The sequence below is a fragment of the Acanthopagrus latus genome, chromosome 8 (assembly GCF_904848185.1).
Source record: "Acanthopagrus latus isolate v.2019 chromosome 8, fAcaLat1.1, whole genome shotgun sequence".
Classification (NCBI taxonomy): Eukaryota; Metazoa; Chordata; class Actinopteri; order Spariformes; family Sparidae; genus Acanthopagrus; species Acanthopagrus latus.
Window position 1 is genome coordinate 2968318 of NC_051046.1, and position 24374 is coordinate 2992691.

Consider the following 24374-nt stretch of genomic DNA (forward strand, 5'->3'; position numbering starts at 1 on the left):
AAATGTGCGATGCTGGAAAGCCAAGGTACGCCTAAAAAACACAGCCAGCTGAGGGTTTATGAGCACATCCACTGTAATTGACTCTGGAAGTGAGGGATGTGTTGGCCCAGGAACACCAGACCACTATGGCAGATTCTGGAGCCCCTGAAGAAACTATGCCAGGATTAACTACAGGACTGACTTTACTGCCTTATATTTAGCTTAGTGAGCAGGATGTTTTAAGTCAAGCTGTTTCCCACCTTAGTCTATTCTAGATAGTTTGCCATGTGTGATGTTTGGAGCAAGATAAAAGCCTGCAAGGAAAGATATACTATAAGAGTAGATTGTTCAGCACCACAGGCCTGGGTCGATCATTTTTTGAACATCATACAGTTTAATCTCTTTCCTCCTATAGTGGTATTTGTGTGTGATACTAAACACTAGGGGAATATCATACAGCTCTGTTTTTTTTTATAGCAAATGTCTTTGTATCATATCATCAAAGGTCACACATTGTCTGCAGCCCATGCTCTGTGTAATCGCCGTCTATGCTGCAGCAGAGCATCATCATTTTTGGATCATATAACAGCAGCGTCTGGGACACAATGGCAGCCTCTAGCCTGAATTTACTGCCTGTGCAAGGTGACACTGTTCCCGGCACAATAAATAAATCAAACTCATCTGAATTATTTGTAAAGTACACTTGCATTAAGCCACATTTCATGGTCACTGTAAACACAATAAATCGCCTGCTGCTGTATGTGTGTGTTGAGTTATCTAAGATAATTAGATTACAGCACAAACAAAGTGGATTTTTTCATTAATTGAACTACAGACAACAACAACAACAACAACAACAGTCTGACACTGCTACAGACCATCTGTGTTATCCCAACTTTCTAATTTATGTAAGTTAACGGGTCTCACATTGTTTATCTATTATCGTCGCCCTGCGTGGGCGGAGTTGGTTATGTTGCGCCAAACGCACACACCAGCAGTGCGTGTGGTGCGTCCCGTGTGATAATTCGAGCACACCCGGCTCGAGCCTGGCCTCGCCGTGCTCCTTGTGCTGATCCGGGTACTTCTGACTGTACACGTAACTCCAGCCAAAGCCTCCGATTAGCTGCTTACATCAGACACTTTAGGGGTTGTTTTTTTCAATTTCTGCTCCCGGTGTGTTCACCCAGAGACAAAATGATGACAGAATACGAAAGAATATCGACGTTTTGGGGGTTTAAAACGAGCGTAAACAGCGTTTAACCGTCGGGAAGAAAGCACGTTACGGAAACGTGACATGGCAGCGCTTGTATAACGGTCGATCCCAGCCAATCACAGCGCTCCATTTGTTCCTGTGTATCCCTGTGGGCGGAGATGTTGATGATACACACAGAGGACGGCTTCCTCGTTAGCTGAGAGCGTCAGGTCAGCGATAGACTTTAATCACAAATTTTAACATCATTTCAGAGTCAGTGGTTTGTTTGTTTTTTGTTTTTAACTTGAACTGGACTAGAATCAGTTGTGGGGAAACTACCGGAAATATCGGCGCGCTTCAACTTTTTGCAAGCTAGCTTCACTGACACCTCGTGAGACAGCTCACGAAGCTAAAAACAATCTTATCGTCGCAGTTTTCTTCTGATTTCATCAATCACATGTGTTCACTTAGTCGTTGCTACTAATCGAGGCAGGAGTTGTCCTGTTTTTTTCTTTTGCTGCGTCTGTCTCGGTCACTTGCTCTCCACACATGCAACCACCGACGGTCAGGAGACTCAACTCTGTGGATAAATCCATGGAGCAAGGTTAAAGCTAGCTAACACACCGCTACTGGACAAGCTACAACAATAACAACAACAACAACCACCGAACAACAGAGGAGGACATCTTTGTTGTTGTTGGGTTTTTTTATTTGGACACCACCTCCTCTCTTTCTAACCTCCAGAAGGCGGGTAACATGGTGGTCAACACCGTCCACTGGTTCAGGAAGGGACTGCGGCTGCACGACAACCCGTCCCTGAGGGAGTCCATCCGGGGGGCGGACAGCCTGCGATGCATCTACATCCTGGACCCCTGGTTCGCAGGGTCCTCCAATGTGGGCATTAACAGGTGGAGGTAAGGGGCGATGCAGGATGTCAACATTTGCTAGATGTTTGTGGGTGGACCTCAACACTAAATCAAGTGACCTCTAATTACACCCACTGATTATCCCTATTAATGACATCCCAGTTACACCAGACTGAACCACCTGCTAGTCTGTTCAAATGTGCCTTCTGTTTTCAATGTTGGTTAATCCCAAGAAGTCTAATGTTGCTTCTAATATTCTTTATTCACCACCAATCCTTTCTTTACATTGTATGGTGTGTCAGACTATGTAGGTAATCCATAACGCATGATTGCATTGTTTTGTCACTGTATGTTTTGTGGCGTTTGAGGGTAAAATAAGACACCAAATATTATTATATAATGAGTAGTGTTTGAGTTTGGATATAGCCTGGATTTGAAGTGTACACATCAGATGTCCTCATGTGGCCCTTATCACCACTGTCACTCCCCCCTGAGTTCTCAACACACAAACAAAAACATGGAGCATAAAGCATCAAATAACATTTGAAAAATTGATGAAAACAAGTTTTTGCATACATTTATTTATATATTTTTAAAAAACCCTTCCATAAACAGCCATCATTTATATTATTAAAGTCTCTGTGATTTTAATTAGGCTGATATTTCCTGCTTTAAAATAGGGTCATACATGCATTCAAGATTTCAAAATGTCTTTTGTGTCTCTTCCAGTATCAAGGGTTCAGTTCATACCTCCAATCAATATACAGTCTGCTAATCATCAGTGGTTAGGGTTAGGCCAGTTGAATTATTTGTTGGTAATAGTCTTTTTTTTTTTTGCTTTTGGTTTAGCATCTAATTTACTTTTTCATCACTTAACCCTTAATGTTAACTGTATTTGGTTGTTGAATGCAGTTTAGGATGGGTTGGTTTTGCAGTCTTACTTGCTGCCATGTACTGTGCTGGTTGAGAACCCACAGGGCTTGATACCAGTTAGCCATTCGGTTGCTTTTGGATAAGGGGGGAGAGAAAAGGTAGGACTTTGACCTTCATGTCTGGAGAATGGTTCATTAGTCAGTCAATCGATCAAACAATCTAAACATAATTAATTGCCTACTATTTGGTAATTGATTAATCATTTCATGAAGTTCTCAGGCAAGGTGTCGACCATTTGCTGGTTCAGATTTCTTAAATGTGACGATTTGCTGCTTTTTTGGCACTCACGATAGTAAATTATGTTTGTAAATTTAGTTTTTTAGCTTGTGTTTCAGACTGATGGTTGACATAATTTGAAGGTGTCACTTCAGATTCTGGGAAATCTTTCAGACCCGCATTTTCACTACATTTAATCGATTCATCGTGAAAATAATCTGCAGAATGATAATAGTTGTTGGTAGCAGCCCTGCTGCGGTCAGTGAATCGTGAGCCAGTTTTCCCGCTTAATAACGCTGCTGCTCAGCCCTGAATGGAGTGCAATGAAATTGGGTCATCATGACTCTTCACAGCTTTGACCTACAAGAAACACACACTCACCATACTGTCCACTACACCCCCTCTGGTCAGGTACACAACATCAGTTAACATACGTGCATGGACATCACTGTGGGCACATGACAGCTTTACATAGTTTCTGGCAGTGTTCTCCCTAATCTGACATTGTCACATTTTAATACCTAGACAAGCAGAAGCATTGTAAAGTGGCCAGTGAATAGAGTTTGCTGCAGCTGTTGCACTGTTTTAATGCGCTTGGCATGAAAAATGATGTTTTCTTTCTTAATAACAAGTGATGAAAACCCGGGACAAGAGACTGATGTGGAGTCTGCAGTATTTTTTTCAGGAAAACACATAATTTACTGATCATTATTAATGTTTATACCACAAAAAAATCCTCCAGAGATGCTGTTGGCTACAGAACCATCACACCTTTTATTCATTTGACGCTTTAAGCTAATAAACTTCACGGTTTTAAGGAACGCAGTCAGAGTTGTTCCTCCGGCCCTAGTTTTTTGGTCTGAAATGAAAAGGCAGATTTCTTAACAAATATCTGTTTGTGATTAATTTAAAACAGATCTTTGATACTCATCTGTTAGAAAACATGAAAAGAAAATGACCCATTGATCAAACCAAAAAAAGGGGCCTTTGTTGATAACAGGGTGAATAAAAGCACAATAAAATGAGTCCAGTGTCGAAGAGTGTTTATAAAAGAGCATTTCACAGATGCATATAAATTGTATGAATTATCTAAGTCGTCTGCTCTGAGTGAGTTCAGGTTTGTTGTCATTTTTCAGGTTATGTCACATTGAAAGGTTCTTTTATTTGTTTATTTATTTATTGATCATGGTAAAGCACAAACCCCAACAAGAAGAATTTAAAAGAGTGATTCATGATTAAAACAGACTTTTTTTTCGCACATCCACATGACTGAAAGGGAGCAGGGAGAAAGACAGAGTCTTATAATCTTGTTATGTAGTCGTCTATCTGCTGCTGTTCTCAGTCACATGCTGTACTGCAAGTGCAGAGTCAGCGTCTTTAACCACTAGAGGGCTCCCTGTTCTCACCTGAACACTTCATGCACTCTCTCTCATCTGTATCACTTGTTGGTGATAATTTTAATTTTTACCACATCAGGATATTTTTGCTACCTCATGTTGCGAAGTTAAAAATTGTAAATGACTTGTGCTGCTGCAGTGCAGTTCATATGGTTTATCAAATTAGAGATAATTAGTTGTAATGTTAGTGTTTAATTCTAAGCCTAATATTTAATTTCTGTAACACAGTCTCAGTGATATGGCCTGAATCTAATGCTTATGTCTTCTTAGTTTTATGTCCATAAACATATAGCCAACGTGATGCTTTATGGTGACAGTAACTTTTGTTGCATTCAGTCAAATTGGTGGTGGTTATCTATTGTGATTAATTCAGTGTATTTGCGTAAAGTGGCCACAGACTTTTCTCAGATATCTCTATTTGCAGATTCACGGCTTAATTAATTTTAACTGCTCACATGCTAAGCAACCAGCGTGAGGCGCTGACTCCAACTGTGCAAACAACTCCATGTCAAATAAGCCAAACACAATCAGGATGATCCACAGAGCCTTCACTGTTTCACTCATTCACACGTTTGCATTTAATGCGAGGAAGTTATCCCAGATGTATTGGCCAATTAAACGATCCTTCTGTCTGTTTGGTTCCAGGTTTTTGTTGCAGTGTTTAGAGGACTTGGATGCCAGCCTGCGCAAACTCAACTCCCGCTTGTTCGTCATCAGAGGCCAGCCCACAGATGTCTTCCCTCGTCTTTTTAAGGTAGATCAGAACAGTAGAGCAGAAGATGCAGTCTTGTACTTTTTTTACATAGACGTTACATTCTTCTAAGATGTCTAATTTATTTTAATTAAAAAACTTGCATATCAATACATCTGTCATAAATATGTCATATGACCTGTAACCTCAAACACTCCTGGTGGTTGATCACTCAGAGCCAGTGTGTTGTCATGATATTTGAACCTGTACATGTGCATGTGTTTTCATTTTCTCCTCAGGAATGGCAGATCAATCGCTTATCTTATGAATACGACTCTGAGCCGTTCGGCAAGGAACGTGATGCTGCCATTCAAAAACTAGCCTGCGAGGCCGGGGTAGAGGTCATGGTGCGGACTTCACACACCCTCTACGATCTGTCCAGGTGAGTGACTATACAGTGTCATCGGAATCAAATGTCACACAGCAATGGATGTGAAACACTGTGGATTGTCCCTGCCTGCTCTGTGTTTGTGTGTCTGATGATTAACATTTTTCTTCCCTTCAGGATCATAGAACTCAATGATGGTCACCCTCCTCTTACGTACAAGCGCTTCCAGGGTCTCATCGACCGCATGGATGCGGTGGAGCTCCCTGCAGAGACGGTCACACTCGAGGTTATCAGAAAATGTGACACACCCATCAGCGACGACCATGATGACAAGTTTGGGGTCCCATCCCTGGAGGAGCTTGGTAAGTTTCTTTCTTCATCGGAAACTGTCTGTGTGCCTGAATAAACCGGTCATGTTGAATATAAAACAAGTGCAGCCCAGCTGACATTTCAGTGTCCCAGACTGTGAGCAGCTTTTGAATCTAAACTTGTGTATGTTGGGGTTTTTTTTTCAGGTTTTGACACAGATGGTCTGACCACAGCAGTATGGCCAGGTGGAGAAACAGAAGCCCTCATGAGGCTGGAGAGGCATCTGGAGAGAAAGGTAAAAATAAGACGTTTTATCATACAATATATACACAAAGTCAAAAAACAAATGCAGTTATCATCAACATCATCAAGAAGCACAAGTTCAGTGATAGTCCGATCTTCCTTTTCTGTGCGCTTGCTTTGCTGGAAAATCATGCTGAGATTTTCTGTGGTATTGTTTTTGTCAAAGCTATCTGCTTTAACTAAATTAATCTGATTTACAGGCGTGGGTGGCAAACTTTGAGCGTCCACGAATGAACGCCAACTCCCTATTGGCCAGTCCCACAGGCCTCAGTCCCTACCTGCGCTTCGGGTGTCTCTCCTGTCGCCTCTTCTACTTCAAACTCACTGACCTGTACAGGAAGGTAAGAATGACCAAAGACGAGACATGAACCAACACAAACAATTCATATTTGTAATAAACCCATATGTTTTATCACATCTTGTTTTTACACAGATTAGTTTTGTGTTGATTTTATAGCATATGTCGAGGAAATTACTGTAATTAAGGCATTTATATTTCTGCACTGTTTGCATACCTCCCTTTTCTGTTTTTTTGTGTGTCCTCTAACCTTTTGTGTGCTCTGTCTTGTCAGGTCAAGAAGAACAACAACCCACCGCTTTCCTTGTACGGCCAGCTGTTGTGGAGGGAGTTCTTCTATACGACCGCCACCAACAACCCCTGCTTTGACAAGATGGAGGGAAACCCTATGTGTGTCCAAATCCCCTGGGACCGGAACCCTGAGGCACTCGCCAAGTGGGTGGAGGGACAAACAGGCTTTCCCTGGATAGACGCCATTATGACACAGCTGAGGCAGGAGGGGTGGATCCACCATTTGGCGAGGCACGCTGTGGCCTGCTTCCTCACCAGGGGAGACCTGTGGCTCAGCTGGGAGGAGGGCATGAGGGTAAGACCAGAGGAAAAGTGATTAGGCTTTTTGGAATGTACGGTTTACACGTTCTCTTTACAAGTTATAGTAAATGAGGGTGCTGTCCTGACGGTTAAAAATACTAACATGCATTGTCTTGACTGTTCACTTCTCTCGTGCAGGCATTTGAAGAGCTTCTCATAGATGCCGACTGGAGTGTGAATGCTGGCAGCTGGATGTGGCTTTCCTGCAGCTCATTTTTCCAGCAGTTCTTCCACTGCTACTGTCCTGTGGGATTTGGAAGACGCACAGATCCCAACGGAGACTTCATACGGTTAGTCACTACTTTCATCCGCATCACATGAGTGTGAAAGCACCCGGCCTCTGAAAGGCTGATCTGTGTGTGTGCCCCCTGCAATCAAATCAGCCTCATGGCTACCTTGTGCTCTTTTGTAGCCTCACATGGGGGAAATGATTCGTCATGGTTGCACCAGGATAACAGAATCATCAACAAAGAGATTTTACTCACTGCAGTACGCCACAAAAGTTCCCCAAAATGCGATACAGTCTTGTGTTGTAATAGATAAACAGCAATGCAAATTATGTGACCGACTGTGTCAATATTAAAGGCGTAGTTCAGTGTAGGAAGAAATGCAATGTGCTGCTGTGGGTGGGGTCACCAGTTAAATGTATTTCAGCCACCTAAAAATGGCCAACATGAAAAATGAGACCATAATAGCTTCTGTGATGGAAATGTTGTACTTCTTGAAGAGAGATGTGAACTGAAGTCTTACACAGGAATGTTCAGTCTAACTGTTTAACGTGACCTGTAACCTGTGACCTTGTTTTAGGTTGTTTTACGACCCTTTGTGTTGTTTTATGACCTATGTAAATTATTGAGTGACCACTGAAGGTTATCACTTCCTTCTCTGTGCAGAAGGGCATAGATTAGTAACTATCAGAGTGAAAACACACCCACAGAGACAGATAAATACTGAGTCTTCACTTTGTAACAGTTGCTCTGTGAATGCTCCTCTTGTAGAAGATTAAAATCATTTCAACTATGAGCTGACTCCCATCTCCTTCCTCCAGTTCTAAATAATCAAATTATTTTAACAGCTTCTTTATCTTTCCAAAGCTACCAGACTCTGTTCATAAAAACAGTCATTTTACCTCCCAGAACATGGGAGTTGGTGCTCTACTACTGCCCACAATAACAAACAGATTTCTGTTGTGTGTTACATAAATCCTTGTAGCTTACGTCATGTTTCACCCATTTCTTGTCTTCCACATCTGTTTTTAATTATTTTCTGTTTGTGCTCACAGGCGTTATCTGCCCGTGTTGAAAGGCTTTCCAGCCCAATACATCTATGAACCTTGGAATGCCCCGGAGGAGCTGCAGAAGTCAGTCAAGTGCATCATAGGAGTCCACTACCCCAAGCCCATGGTGAACCACGCCGAGGCCAGCCGCATCAACATTGAGCGGATGAAGCAGATTTACCAGCAGCTTTCTTGCTACAGAGGACTTGGTAGGGACATGACCCAGATACCGATCACCTCATACTCACACTTTGATGCTAGATTAAGAGTTTGCAGGATAAATTGTCGTCATCCGGGGATTCACTATGAAAACAACCTCGTACACAATGATGATTGACACTAGAAGTAAAAGCTAACATTAACACAATATTGCATTTAATTACACCACCACTAAATAAACACTACAGTTGTGTAATGGGCAAGGAACAAGTGACAGCATCACAGTAATAGCTCTGCTGTTTCGTTAGACCATATAAGCGATATAATAATAGGCAATAACTATGTGGAAACACTTCATGAGCCCAGAAATATAAAAGGTTCAAAGGGTTCAGATGTTTAAATTGAACCGTCTAATTTCCTTCTCTGCAGATATTATCCATGCACATCCTTATCAGCTTATCAAGGTCAAGCATCTGTCTAGACAGCTAGCTGTTGCCTTTGTGTTTCTGTACTCAAAGCTATCAGGTGCTGCAGTTTTGAAGTCTGGGTATTCAGATTACTGACGGGCGATTCTGTGACTTCAGTGCAGAAAATTGCAAAATTTTTATGCTTTTAGTTCCACATTTTCCAGCTTTGGGTCTTTGAGTTGAAGCTGAACTAGGATTTTTATAAATGCGCAGCATTGTGGCTCTGACATTTGTTATATAAATCAGTTTACTTGCTCATGTTTTAGTCGTTCAAAAGCTACAGATTTCTCTCAGGCTGAAGAACAGTTTTCACACCCTCGAAAAAAGAAATTACTGTTCCTGATTTTTTTTTCCAAACAACTGTTTTCTTGTGGGGTAAATTAAAATGTTCTGGTGTCCCTGCAGGCCTGCTTGCAACAATACCTGTCAATCCACACAACAGCACTAATCGCAGTAATGTCGGAAGAGTCAACGCAGGGACCAGCCGAGTTCCAGACAGGCCCAGTGAAAACCTCCCCATGCTGGGGGAAACATCTCGAACAGGTTTGTAGTTCGGATTGCTAACATTGAGTTGTTTGCACAGTAATACATACATATACCTTCTGTACAATGCAGGCAAGGTACTTGGATGTTATTTCCCAAAGACATCATGAGACTTGGGTCATTTGTTAGCTTGAAAGGTCATTTGGTAGCGTGAAAACACGTAGCTGCTATCAATGGCCTGCGTGATCACTGTTGGCATCTGAGCACTGGTAACTGAATGCTTGACCTTTTTACAGAGCAGAACTAAACTAGATGTTCTGGCAAAACATGCCAGAATCATTGTTAAACAAGAGAAAAAAATCCCCTGAGCTACCACTGCAAACTGCAAAAGGAAGCAATAATACCGAGGATATTCTGATCCACAAAACAAAATGTAAGCTGATGCCATGTAAAACCTGAAGTCATATCCTGACAAATGTTCTTTGTGTCCTGTTTTAATGCAGAGAGATTGCATGCTGCACAGAAACGGCGCTGTGAAGATCCTCCACTTGAAAGCAGCTGTAAAAGCTGGAGGCAGAGCAAATAGTGAGCGAAAAGGGCCGACATAAAGGATCCCTCATCGTGAACAATCACATGGATATCATCCTCTCCTGCAGTGCCCTTAGCTGACGTACAGAAGTAACTGAGCAACCACAGAGGAGACAGAATGGGTGAAGATCTGACTGGTAGCATCGGCTATTTGACGAAAGGACACCCCCATAGTGCATGACATGTGCTGCCAGTGTAAAATTATCATCAGAAGTTGGACTGGACAGTCAGCTGTCAGCATGTCTTGTTCTACAGATAAGACATATTTCACTGAGGTAGGACTTGAGAGAAGTGTTGAAGAAAAAGAAGCCTGAAAGAGAAGTGTCTGTCAGGCCACCTGTTGTCTTCCACTATAGTGTGTCAGAGCCACTAATCATTATCATGAATGCCCTGTTTTCCTCTGCAACACCCCACATCAGTCAGGTAAGCAAATCCTCAAGATAAAACTGTGTAATCAGGGAGCAAAACGCCGTCCTTCCATCAGTAATTCACTCAGGTGACTGCTCCGGCCCTTGGTTCTCATTGATCACACGATCAGGAGTGCTGGAGGAATTGTGACTAACAGCTGACACCTTCGCTCACTGTTATGACACACAAATACGACCCGGATAAAACACAGTCGTCTCTTTCCTTTTTAAAAAGAAGCCCCTAAATGTTTCACATCAAGTATATTCACTCTGTCATGAATGTCAATAATGTGAATTTTTTATTTTTCAAAAAACGTTTAGGACACAAAGATCTGATGTAAAGAGTATTAGAAGCAAGACTGTCAGGTTTGGCAATAAATCAGGCCTTACAAAAAGCATAAAGGTTTGTAAATATTTATCGTTTTTGATTTCCAACTTTTGTACGTCTGGTCACGGGGCCTCTCAGCTCCTTTTGTAATGAATATCTTACCAAAACTCGAGAGCTCAACTGTGAATGCTTGTGCTTTTGTCTCCCATGTGATCGTAAATCTTATTATTTTTGTACAAAGAATGACCAAATGCTAACTGTATTAAAATAAAATAAAATATAAAACTACTTCTTAATTTATCTTGTTTTAATGACACTTTATTTAGCTAATTTCTCTTTTTCCAGGAAGAAGGACAGACTGAAGCATCACATGGCCATTTGATAACATCTCAAGATGTCATGCGGTTTTACAAAGTTCACACATTCACATTTAGAGTCAGTGTTTGCTGTGTTAATTGATTTATGATGGAATATTTCCATTTTCTGCTGCGTCATGCTTCCACTAGGCTCCATTTTGGAGGCAAATACATCATTTTTTACACCACTACAAGTTATGAATAACTTCAGTAACAACTTTAAATTAGGTTTTATTGGCAGTCATATAAAAATGACTGATTCCAAACAATCAGAATATAATATCTGATATGATAATCTGTCAGATTTATAGAGTGTATACATACATGGTAACACAGAATGTAGATTTAAGAGGATTGGATTGATAATTACATCACTGTGTTAAGAAGCATTTTTTGTACGTGTAAAAGTTGTGTAAAGTGAAAAAAAGTCCACGACCAAGTGAGTTTCTGTCTCCCACAAAAGTGTCTGAAACATGGTTCATAGTCGAGCCTTTACTTACGTAACTTATGTGTGTCACAATGTAACAGCCTTTACATAAATATATATATATATTTACATATGTATTATACAATATATACGGCTGTACTGCAGCCATGTTATTTTGGATCACACTACCTTCCTGCCAGGCAAGTTATGTGCATGTGTACCTCTCATCAAAGATTGAACAGAGGCCAGATGTCTCACTCTGTAGCTAAAACGGAGCATTGAAGACTCAGTGTGAGAGGAGGATTCTGCAGAGACGCACCATATGAGGAAAAAAAGTTTGGTTTTTTTTGAAAATTAAAAGTATGTAAACCTGGTCTACAAGGACCCACAAAATAAAAGCATGCGCCTGAAATTCATCATGACATGACCTCTTTAAATAACCTGTCCCACTGTGTGTGTATTAACTGCTAACTTCATTATAAGGACCGTCTCTGGTCTGTTGCTGTCTGAGGGGAGGTTCGACTGCCTGCTCTCTGTGTAATAAAAGGAAATACAGCAGAATAAGTAATGGCTGTGTAAACACTGAGGGCAGCAGCAGCTCATGAGCCAGTCACGTTGCTGCGCGATGAGGAAGCCTCGCGGAGGCTCAGTGACCAATCACAGCCGGCGGCCGGTGGGCGGTGACAGCGCGGCTCAAACCTTCATAAAGAAGCTCCTGCACACCGAAGCGGTCAGTCACAGCCCGCTGATCTATGTGGTGAAGATGGAAGCGACTCAGGACAAAGTGCAGAAGAAGTCTATTCGCCTCATCGCAGCAATCACCAAGGACAGAGGCATGGGGAAGGATGGACACATGGCCTGGAGTATACCGTAAGATGGAAACCTCATGTATGACATCCAGATGTGCGCAGCTGGCAGCTCCACGAACATGTTGTAATTCTGTCTTTCAGTCCTCAGTGTGATTTAATTTTAAGCTTCGAAAGCTTCGAAAGCAGAATGTCTTCTGAAGTCAAATATGGACTGTATTTAATCAACTAGTCCATAAATGTAGATTTAAACCTGATGGATGATCAGTGATGATCAGTAGATATTGTACTTTGGCTCTGATGCTGCAAAGTACCGCATTTTTAAATTAAGATTTATTTATTTATTTATTTTTTAAATCTGTAGTCAAATAAAAGAAAACAAACACTGGTATTAAGAAAAATCCACAGATGATCTGCCAGATATTTACATATATACACTTTTAAATACATGCACAGTTTACACTTGTTTGTACTTAGATATATTTAAAATCTATGAGTGTGTTTAAGTGTTATTCTTTTGGAAGACTTTGACCGAAGTAATATTTGAATTTTGAATGCGTGAACTTTTACTCGAGTGTGACTTTTGTTTTTCACTGTGTTGACAGTAAATTCAGACTTCATTGGCTCAAAAGCAGAGAAAACAATTACAGACACAATAATGATTCAATGAAATGTAGCAAAACTGCTGTAACAGTGAAGTATTTGTTTTGTTTTGTTTTTACTGACAGATGGCAGAATCATCTTGACCAACTTAACTTAAATACTCATGAGGCTGTTTCGTTTTATTGCTTTCTGTACGTGGATGAGTGTGTTAAATTAGCGTAAGTTTAACGTTTAACGTGCCACCATGATATAGCGAGTAATTCATCAAATGTGTGTAAGGATAATAAATCTGCAGTCCTGGAGATGTGCTGTGGAAGTGGCTCAGGATCTGTGTTGCACTTAAAGATCTGTCTGCGGAGTGAAAAGGCCCAAAGTCCAACAGTCCAAAACAAGAGACTCTAGAGACTAAAGTTATCTGATGTGTGAGGCAGATAAGCCCCTCGTGTCTTCACTGTGCATGACATGTTAGAAATATTACACACTTTGTTCAGAAGTACAGCAAACGCAACAAGACACAGAAACAGTGTGTTGATATGGTGCATATATTCAGCGTGCAAAGATGGAGTCACACCACCTAAAAGTGTAAAGAAGCAGCGGTTAATATGGCTGAAATTATGAGGGCGTGGAGCGAAGTGGTGCAGTAGAGCAGGTGCAACTGTAGTTATAGTCGTGGTGACTCATTTTTTGTGTTTTGGTGTGTTGTGATACGTCACTCCGTCTCGTTCCCCGAAGGATTCTCTGATCCGTGTTTAAACTATAAGCAGCAGGACTTAGAATTAATGAGCTTAGTAACAGCCGACTGTTTTTCGTGCTTCATTTAATCTTGAAAATGTGACTTTTTTTTTTTTTTTTTGCAGATCTGAATCCAAGTACTTCATGGACACAATCACGAGGGTGTCGAAACCAGGTAATATACAACATCACATCATCGTCGTAGGCTGCAAGTGGCCCTGACGACTCTGAAACTCAGAGAGCTCACGGGCGTCCTTAACGACTCTTGTAAGGACACTTCTACGCTTAAAGGCCTGTAACTCACAAATGTCCTCAAGAAACTGAAAGTCCAGTTGTCTACGATACAGCGCCTAGAATTACCACCACCATCATCATCAGAATCCCAATCGTGTACTGTGTGTCAGAAGCAGAGACGTGAGAGCTGCAGCAGTTTAATCTGATTCATTTTTGTTTCGTCTGTTTCAGGAAAGATGAACTTGTTCATCTGGGGCAAACTGTGCTTCAGAGCCCACCCAGCATCTGACTTCCCAATGGCCAACTGTTTACATGTGGTGCTGAGCGAGACACTGAAGTGAGTGCACACAAACGCGCGCACACACACACACACACACACACACACACACACACACACACACACACATCTGTATCAGAACTACGGTACACAAGGTTTTCATTGTCATGCTTTATTTTCTCTCCTCTCACAGCTCAGTTCCAGATCACGCCAACTTCTTGTGTCGAGACTTTGAGAGCGCCGTCCTGCTGGCAGCGAAGCCCCCACTCTCCGACCTTATCGAGACCATATGGGTCATCGGTGGGAGGCGGGTCTACGAGGTAAACTAGCAAAATAATAGGCACTAAATGAGCTGTTGGACACCACTGAGCTGCTTCTTAAACGGGTTCCTCTGCTTTTTATACTAAAGCACGTTAAAGCCACACCTGCTGTGACGTCACTGATTGGCGTCACACGTCTAAATTCATTGTAAATAGTGTTAATGTAGAATCTGTGTTGCTTCTTGTGTGTGACCAGGATGCGATGAAGCACCCCTGGTGTGACCTGATCTACCTGACAGACGTCATGGCAGAGTTCGACTGCGACGTCTTCTTCCCCGAGTTCGACAAAGACGTGTTTAAATTACAAGAGAGGTAAGAAAACGCTCTCTGCCCCATCGCGTTTGTCTTCAAATGACTGCATTTATTAAAATCCAGGCAAGGGAGCAAAATCAACAGGTTGTACTGTGTCTGTATCTCATATCTGAGGAAGGCCTGGAGGGAAATTATCCAAATGTATTATTATTAAGTGTCCTCTTGGCTGGTGTTAGTTGTATCAGGCTGTTAGTTGTAATGAGTTAAAGATATTTACAGCCCCAAATAGACACAAAACTCGGCTGCTCCTCTGCAGCTCAGCTGCGTGTGTTTATTAAGCAGATCGATGTCTGATACCTCTGGTGTTAATCATCGTAATTGTGGTTATCGCGAAAGTGTTTCACACGGACACGCTCTATTCTGCCGACAGCAGAAATGTCAGAGGTCGACCATCGAAAAATAGCAAAAACATCAGATTGGAAGTAGCCGTCCGTCCTCGTCCTCCACAGCCGCCGTGGAAGCTTTCTGCTGTGGTTGATTACATCCATCTGAAGGCAGCAGGATTGATTCATTCAAACACGTTTGAACGAACAGTGCACATTTTAAAATCGATGTGTCGTCACTCAGACATTAGAATTCTTCCTGCTTGCAAGTGTTACCTTGTGCTCCATGAAAACCTTGAATATGAGATAAGGCATAGCAATAATAAGTGAATTATTTATAAGATACTGAACGCACAGTAATAATACATGACACAACTTTACCAAGGATAAAGATATAATTAAAAAACACAAGTACGACACTCTACTACGCACGCCTTTGTAAAAACTATAAAAGCCGCAGAAATTGTGGCGATACTGGAAGTAAACTGATTACAGGCCGGGCCGACCTACATGGAAATATATAAACAAGAAACATGAGAATTAAGTGGAAATGCCCAAGAAATAAATGCCTCCTACAACTGAAGGTGTGTAGGCGTTCGGGGTTTTTAAGGAGTTCCCAAATAAGCTAATTTCCTCTCTCAAAAACACAAAAGTGCCTGAACAGACCAGAGTTTCTGGCTGATAATTCCCCTACCTCCTTTTTGAGCCGTTACAAAAAGGGTGACAGCTGCTTCCGCTCCTCAATCAGGGGTCAGTCTACCCACCTGTGCACAGGTGATATGAATCACCTGCGATGAGTCACGAGGGAAAATCAGCACAAACAAAGAAAAGTAGCAAGTCTGAAACAATCAGACTGCTACAAAACAAAGCTAAATTTAAGAGCATTGGCAGAAATATTTAAAACGTTGTGCATCATGTAGGGCCCTAAAACTGAATCTTTGCAGTGGGTCAGGGGCCTGAAAGCAAGCACCTACTGTATTCTGTTGTTAAGATGCAAAATGGTACTAAGATGGAGGTGCTTTGTTTGATCCGCGGGCCTCGCTACAAGACAAGCTGCTTCACACCTACATACTTTTTTTATACTCCCATATAAAGAGCTCCAGTCAGATCAGCCGTCAGAGCCACTTCCGTTTTATTCCTCATTAAATGCAGCGTGATATCTGATAGCACAGACATACTGGAAAATGTTGTTCCCACCAGTCTGGATATAAAACAAACTTCCCGCTCCATCTGTTCCTCTGATTTAAAACCTAGAAGAAATGACTGAAATCAGGCGTAACCGTTTTAATCTGCGTGACTAGACTGTCAGAACTTCAGCCCTGCTCAGTTACTCAGCAGATGATTTATTCTGAAATGTTTTCAGCGTTGACTCTGTGCCGTGCTGCTGTTCCCTTTTGTTACAAATTAACTGTCAGCACAATGTGTGAACGGACGGACCTCGATGTTTGAAAGAGTTCAGCTCGAAAGGATTCGCTGACATCGTTATCGCTGTTTGTCTGAAGAGCAAAGTTGCTTCAAATGTGTTAAAGTTGAAAAGTTAATGAGCAAATTATGTTAAAGGTAAATTCTTACTATTTGTTTGGTAGTTTATTTGTTAATTTTCAATGTTTAATCTCCACACCTGCTATTGCTGATGTTTCATTCAATTGTTTATCCACTAAAGGGATATTCTGGTGTAAATTTAATCCATGGTCCGTGACACAGTGAGACCCCCCCTCGAGTAATCAGGTTAGCAGACCGCTAGTTTATGTAGTTTTAGCAACCTCAGAAAAAGACTGCATGATAACAATACATTGCAGTATACGCCTCCAACTAGAAACCAGCATTAAAAAGCCACAAATGATGCTCAGAACAGCAACAAACTTCAGCTACAGTACAAACAGGGTCCCAGCACATAGATCGAGGCATCAAACATCTGCTAGTTTTGCCAGATTGCTATTGTAAAGTGAACACAGCTCACCACTCTCCTGCAGCAGCTAGTTCGCTGTGGGGAAGCCCTGACGAGTCGATCACCGAGTGCAGTAGAGTTCCATAGCTGAAGGATGAAAATGTATGATTATTACTCCATGGAAATGCAATCAAAGTTCATATGTGTCTTGCCTGCCCGTTCATAACAGTTATTATCAAGAGCTGACAGGGAAAAGAACGGAACTGAGCATTTCTAACTGCACTCGGTAATCGACTCGTCAGGGCTTCCCCTTCCCTCTCTAAAATTGCGTAAGTTAGCAGTCTGCAAACTTGATCTCTAGGGGGGGTCTTACTCGGTGTCATGGTGTGTTTGATCATGGATTAAACTCATCACGGAATATACCTTTAAGTTCTTATAATCAGCTGTTTTCTGGTCTTTAATTAACCCGTAAAATCTTTTTGTTCTTTCAGCTTTCCCGATGTACCGAGTGGAATTCAAGAGGATAATGGCATTAAGTACAAATGTGAGGTCTTCAAGAGAGAAACTGGTGTTGCCGTCGAGGCAGAATAAGCAAAATCACTCTGCCGTGTTATTTTTCAGATTCTGATTCTGCTTGTCTGCTTTAGACATTTCACAGTGTGACTGCACACGCACGCTAAAACCAAAACTCACTGTGAGTCATTGTATTCGAGGAGAAGCCAAAGTCTTTTTGACAAACACAGAAACATTCCAACTTGTATGAATGTGACTTTTGTAATCCATGAAAAACTTGAAACAGTGTGAGCACAGACACTTAGAGATCACATCATTTCATCTGCCAAGGTTTTTATGTGACGTTACTCTATTCTGATCAGTTCAGGTAGAGAAATAAAGTTATGACTGTAACTATGGGACCGAACGATGACCGTCACCAAAGGTCTTTACCTTGAATGAAACCATCATCTATGTATCTGTATAACAATGAAGTCATGTGACTGACTGTAGGAGGCAATGACGGCCATCGTTCTCTCTAATAGATCCAAAGCTTCAGTCATAATTCACAATCTATTTCGACCTCACTCCTTGGATGTCTTGTACCATGAATGTTGAGAGGAACAGAAGACACTCCGCTCCATCTCATCCTCGCTCAGACCTGGATAAGCTCCAGCCCTGACCCTGCCATGAAGCTGCTGCACAGATTTCTAGAAGAGGAACTCCCCTTTTAAAAGCAGCCCAGCAGGTGGCCACACTGCCGGCCACCAGGTCACCTGGGACTGGGAGGTTCTGCCCACAGACGGTGCTAACGCCGTTCCCAATTTCTTCCCATTGAAGCAGGCAAACAGCTGGCTGTGTGAGCACCTGAGCATGATGACGTCGTGTTATTTAGATGGATATGGAGACGTGTTACAACTTGGGATTTGTTGCTCGAAGTGGAAAGACGCAGAATCGCTGATGAAGGTTTTTCACATTTTGGACTCATGACCGTCACACTGGATGCCTCAAGTCCTCTGGTCGTCTGCTGGACGAGCTGCTGTGGAGGAAAACATAAAACTCACCTGTTCGGCTTTTATTCAGCTTGTGTGATCTGACTTGCATCTTCACTGTCGTGCCTTACTTCTTACTTTGTCTCTGTGTTATTATTCTGTTTAAATGTTTACTTAACTTAACACTGCATTATGAAACTTGAAGCTGCATTTGATGTATGACTTCTGTGCTTTATTAATAAAGATTTTTTTTGCTTGATTTCTTTTTGAATTGGTACTTTTTTTTAATAGAAAATGACATTTTGTGACTGAGAAAATGAACTTCATCCATCTGGTGATGTGTTAGTTTTGCCACTAGATGGCAACATTTCACAGAAAAACAAGAGACAGAGAGTCACCGACCAGAGCTGATGGTTTCATGGTCTGGTTACAATAAAATGATCATTATAATGGTCAAAGCAACTTTTCAAACCTTAAAGGTGCAATATGTAGTTTTCTAGGAACACATTTTTAATCAGAGGAGAGACAGATCTTCACTGGCTGATTTATTCTAAACTCTCTTTTTTTCATGACTGAATAAACTGAATAAACAATCCTAGCTGAAAGGACAACACAGTGTTTATAAAAGTTGATCTGTGGCGGACCCTGCCACCTCTCTACCATCAAACAGTGTTCTGGGACCTTGTTTTCCTCTGAGAGCAGCTTGTTTATTCTTACTTTGGATTATTAATTCATCAATACTGTATGTATTAAAATGTTTAGTTTGAATTTCTTCTCCTGAACGTCACAGTGCCAGATTAAATCACTGCTCCTGTGGGTTTAAAATTTGATTTCTTGCCTACAAAAGCACTAAAAGTTCTTGGATTAGGATCAAAACCGAGTCTGGTGAAGCAGCTTCTGGTGAATGTTTCTTACAGTCTTATTTTTTTATATATATATATATATATGTATATAAGTTCCTTTGCTCCTGTAAAGCTTTTTAAACTGCCTCGTGTCGAAATGGAGCTAAACTCACTCTTCCTCGTCTGTGTGGTTCACTTGCTTCCTGTTTTAACTTCCCACACTCTTCAAACCCACTGAAATGCTTCACCTGCAATACACCCAGACAGAAGAGGACAAAAGCATTATACTGTAAAAAAAAAAAAATAATAAAAATTTTTTAAAAAACCCCACAAAACTTCCAGTACACTGAGGGAAGCACAGGCCTGTCGATTGTGGAGGTGAAACAATGAGGCTTTTCTCACTGCAGATGTTTCTGACTTGTCCCAACAGGAACCAGACAGATACTGTTAACAATGGCGCTGTTCAATTACAGACTGATCAGTTTCTCTATTGGTTTTTTTGTCGCTTGGCATGCCCTCGGTGATCAGATTCCCTGTGATTTCAAAAGAAGCATTTTCGTCGTTCTCAAGGGAGAAGCAGCTTTAAATGGTCGATGACGTTATAAAAGACGGAGCGACGCGACCAGCAGGCAAATCACCAGCAGTGACAGATGAGCCGCTGTGTGACATTTATTCCTCTCCCGCAGCGTGTAGTGCAGGATATTTGTGTTCTGTCACCGGGGCTGCAGGTCGGAGTCTCTACTGAGACATAAGTAATTATAACAGCCAGCAAACGTTCCTGGTGTAGGTGGAGAGAGGAAGGTTGAGCCGAGTGCAGACAGAGACACACTGCAAATGTTATTATAAGGGAAGAAACACCAGGGCGAGAACAATATATATAGAAATATAGAAATAAAATGTTTATTTTCCTCCTATAGTAGCTGCTTTCAATCAAATGCTTCCAAATTATAATACCAGATCTTGACGTTAAAGGATAAATTCGCATTTAAATGAAAACTTAAGTTGTGAACGAGGATCCAAGAGCGTCGAGAGACTTGGAAGCTCCAGAAATGTCTCGTGGCGAAAGTGGCGATCTACGCCATGCAATGTCACCATTTTCTCTCTTTCTTTCTTCTTTTTTGGGTGCGCAAAGAATCTTGGGATATGTGAGGCCACGAAGGATCGTAGCGGTGCATCCTCCAAAAACAGGGGAAAGAAGGAGCATCTGGAGGAGCCTTCAGATTGGAGCAGCCTTTGCGCAGCTTTCTTACGTAATTGGCCGTCGAATGCTCCTCAGAAGGATGCAGACCCAGAACTGAGACACAGCAACTGAGTTTTAGTTTTTGGGTGAACTCATCCTTTAACTTACATAGACTTTAAAACAGAGGAAGAATATTTACGGCAGCAGAGGTCGCTCACTTTCTGGCTCTGCAGCTGGAAATCATAGCTTTTAATTGCAGATGTCATCTGTTTCTGTAAGATAGGACCCATAAAAGCAGAGAGCTAAGCGTGGCTAATATCAACCGGTGTCATGTTTGAAATGAAAGAGGACAATTTATACTCCCTCCTATTAACCTCCCTGGCTTCTCTGTGTAATTCAAGAGCAGAGCGCGGGCAAGACAGAGGACGAGAGGACAGCGGGTAAGAAATAGAGGTGACCTGCACGTGGTCACCTGAGGCCTCACCTTGATACAACCCCGATTAACTCCATGTATTTATTACTCAGCGCCACTGAGAGCTACAAGCTTGCAACATGGTGACTTGAAGAAAAAGTCACAGATGTCCGTGTAAAATTAGGAACCTTCGGCACATCAGCTGCAGCACTTGAGGTCCCGTCGCCGGCCCTCGGGCTGCGTGTTGAGAACGGCCTGGAGATGAACACGAGTCAAGCATCCATCTGCAGAGCTCACATTCATTAGCAGATGCACTCACTCTCGCATCATCTGCCCAGTGGCTATCTCCATGACTACAGAGCCATGCTGAGTGATGCAGCAGATGGGGAGAAGAAGTTGTTAATGTATATGACTCCACCCTCGGCCCCTTCCTCCATCCTCCTCTTCCCCCCCTCCGGACACACAAGTCCTCTCTCTCTTTGTTGTGACCCCGTCCTCCACATTACGAGACCGACGGAACCTCGAGGCATAAAGTCATGACTTCATTAGCCGGGACGCTCGCTCCCATTAGAAGGCCAAAAATAAATAAATAAATAAATAAATAAAAGCATGTTTGAAGGGCTTTCTGCTGGATTTGAAACATTAAGACACACTCAAAATGAGACTGAGAAAAAAAACAAAAAACAAAACAAACCCGCCTGCTCTCGGTTTAGACAATGCTTAGAAAGATTATATATTGATTTTGTGGCTTATACAAAAATATATATGTGGGCACTCATCCAGGAGCAGCCCCTTCTTTCTTTTTTCCACCTCCAGATGACGCACATAGACATGAAAACCTTATTAATAAAGCCAAACATAATGGAAAATCTATTTTGCATAAATGAACTGAAACTTCTTTTTGAACAAAGACTGCAGAGTGCCTTCAAATAAAGCACTCCCAATCCAAGTGACAGGATTTTATTATTATCATTATTATTTTTTTTCATGCCAAAGTGTGGGCGCAGTTGAATCCATTTGAAATGATAATAAAGTGACATTTCTGCTGCAGAATAACTTATAATAAAGTGTCTCCATCTGTGAGGAAACAATAAAAAAAAATCTCAGACGCAGTCAGATTTTCCTCCCTGAGGGGAAAACTCGTGCTGCCAAGAACAAAGTATGGAAACGAGACACTTACAGGCTGTAAATAAAATGCTTGAAAAGCCTTGTTTTGTCCTCGCTTACAGTCAGAGCTGCGTTTGACGGACGAGTCGGCACGTCTGTCTGTGCCGGCGTGTCATGATGTGTTTTTATGTGACATTAACTGTGATGAGGGAAGTTGTAAATAAGCAGGAATAAACCCTCTATTTGGCAGCAGACGAGTATTAAGCATGACACTTTAAGATGCTGTTAGGTTTGTCTCACTTTCTGATATCAGCTTCGTCTCTCGCCACATGAATTTACACCTGCAGTAAAAGAAAGTGCTGCTCTTCATGCGCAGCGGATTCAAAGGAAACTACGAGCGAGAAGTTTCATTTTATACATTTCTGCACTTGGTGTTTAGGGTTACACTGCTCAGAGGAGTTTGTTAACCACATTAGGGAGTTTCAGTGGATTTTCTTCACTGTTACTTTGACTAGGCGTCGTTCCTCATTTGAGAACATGAAGAAGAAAACAGACTTTAAAGTGAAACTCTTGCCAAAATGCAACCTAGGTTTTTTTTTTGTGAATATATATGAGTCAAACCTTTGTGTAAAAGCATAATTACATCGAAAGAGGCACTTTTGACCATATTTTTGTTTTTGAGTCAAACTCATTTTCAGTGGGAGTGCTACGGGCACTTTTACAATAGCATCAAAATCTCTATTTTTAAAACAGTAAGAAGTCTCGACACAACATGAAACTTTGCTGGTAGCATCACCAGGGTCTCTACACATGAACACCAGCACTGAGAACATTGTTTGTGTACACAGAGTTACTAAAAATAAAGTTTTTGAACAGTTCATGTTAGCAGCAGCTTGTTCCGCTCGCCGCCGTCCTGCCAGTGGAGAAGAGTCGATCTCAGAATGTGACGTAACCTGGAGGACAGTTAAGGTGGAACGCTGCTAAAGCTTAGCTCCATATAAATACACACAATAATTTGTTGTTTTGTCGTCAGCGAAAAACAATATTGACCTTGAAGTTGAAAAAGGAGCCTCATATAAGAAACAATACTAAAATCAAAAGCTGGAAATTCACGTGAGATATCTCGTTGCGCTGTTGCTGGAAGACAGTAGTTCCACCTTAACTGTCCTCCAGGTTACGTCTCATTCTGAGATCGCCACGTATTCACTGGCAGGACGGCGGCGAGTGGAACAAGCTACTGCTAATGTGAGTTGTTCAAAAACTTTCTTTTTTATTAAACTCTGTGTCCACAAACAATGTTCTCAGTGCTGGTGTTCATGTGTAGAGACCCTGGTGATGCTACCAGCAAAGTTTCATGTTGTGTCGAGACTTCTTACTGTTTTAAAAACAGAGATTTTGATGCTATCGTAAAAGTGCCTGTAGCACTCCCATTGAAAATGAGTTTGAGCCGAAAAGGAAAATATGGTAGATCTTAAAAGTGCCTCTTTCATCATAATTATGCTTTTACACAAAAGTTTGATTCGTATACATTCACAAAAAAGCCTAGATTGCATTTTGGTGAGTTTCACTTTAAGCCTCACTGTTCACCGAGGGGCTGAATAATATATCACCAAAAAGTCTCATCACAGAATGTGCAATGTTGAGTATGCAGAGGTTGGAAGTAAAGAAGTACAAATACTTTGTTACCGTACTTAATATTTTCAGGTATCTGTACTTTTCTTGACAACTTTCTGACTTTTCCTCCCTACATTCAAACACAAACATGTGAACCTAATATTTTCAAAACAGGCTTGTTATTTTAACTTTAATGCATTTGAGATGAAATACTGACGATCGTTCTTTGCATAATTGAACACAGCTTTCCCAACATCACAGGACTGATTTCAGTTCGTGCATATGAATCACAGCGGACGAAGCGAAATGAAATCCTGTTTGAGTCGTAACGGAACAGAAACAGAGAGGGAGGCTGGAATGTGGAGAAAAGACGTGTTAGTGTCTCGTATCTGCAGAGAGTTTCTGATTTTCTCTCTTTGTTGCTGCTCGGGACGCTTTACCAACCCAACATGTGTCTATTTGACATCCTGGGAATGAGACTCAACAATCAACTGTCTTTGTGGTGCTTTCAGGAACAGCTGGGACAAAATCCTACTGATTCTACCTTCAACTTTAATAGTCTTTGAATTTTATTAATATGACGTGA

At 41.5% G+C, this 24374-nt stretch overlaps 2 protein-coding genes and 1 long non-coding RNA gene across 5 annotated transcripts; 2 read left to right on the top strand and 1 right to left on the bottom strand.

The window, feature by feature from the left end:
• The first annotated feature begins 1053 nt into the window (after positions 1 to 1053).
• Positions 1054 to 11167, top strand: cry1b (cryptochrome circadian regulator 1b). 3 transcript variants are annotated; one of them, XM_037107769.1, is made up of 12 exons: positions 1054 to 1401; positions 1916 to 2085; positions 5229 to 5337; positions 5574 to 5716; positions 5840 to 6024; positions 6178 to 6266; positions 6475 to 6615; positions 6847 to 7158; positions 7302 to 7453; positions 8446 to 8648; positions 9471 to 9608; positions 10052 to 11167. In XM_037107769.1, exons 2-12 carry the CDS (start codon positions 1928 to 1930, stop codon positions 10132 to 10134), a joined length of 1713 nt encoding a protein of 570 aa, XP_036963664.1. In that variant the 5' UTR covers positions 1054 to 1401; positions 1916 to 1927; the 3' UTR covers positions 10135 to 11167. The 3 variants fall into 3 exon arrangements, with proteins under 3 accessions (XP_036963664.1, XP_036963665.1, XP_036963662.1); XM_037107770.1 differs by having other exon boundaries at positions 1919 to 2085; XM_037107767.1 differs by having other exon boundaries at positions 1054 to 2085.
• A 1097-nt stretch (positions 11168 to 12264) lies between these two features.
• zgc:153031 (uncharacterized protein LOC557552 homolog) lies at positions 12265 to 18892 on the top strand. The gene is made up of 6 exons (XM_037108522.1): positions 12265 to 12524; positions 13921 to 13970; positions 14261 to 14366; positions 14500 to 14626; positions 14823 to 14938; positions 17641 to 18892. Exons 1-6 carry the CDS (start codon positions 12280 to 12282, stop codon positions 17738 to 17740), a joined length of 744 nt encoding a protein of 247 aa, XP_036964417.1. The 5' UTR covers positions 12265 to 12279; the 3' UTR covers positions 17741 to 18892.
• On the bottom strand, positions 15182 to 16969 carry LOC119025143. Its single transcript, XR_005076703.1, has 3 exons — positions 15956 to 16969; positions 15538 to 15555; positions 15182 to 15426 (listed from the first exon to the last, which is right to left on the bottom strand). It is a non-coding gene; the product is annotated as an uncharacterized LOC119025143 (long non-coding RNA).
• Positions 18893 to 24374: the final 5482 nt, after the last annotated feature.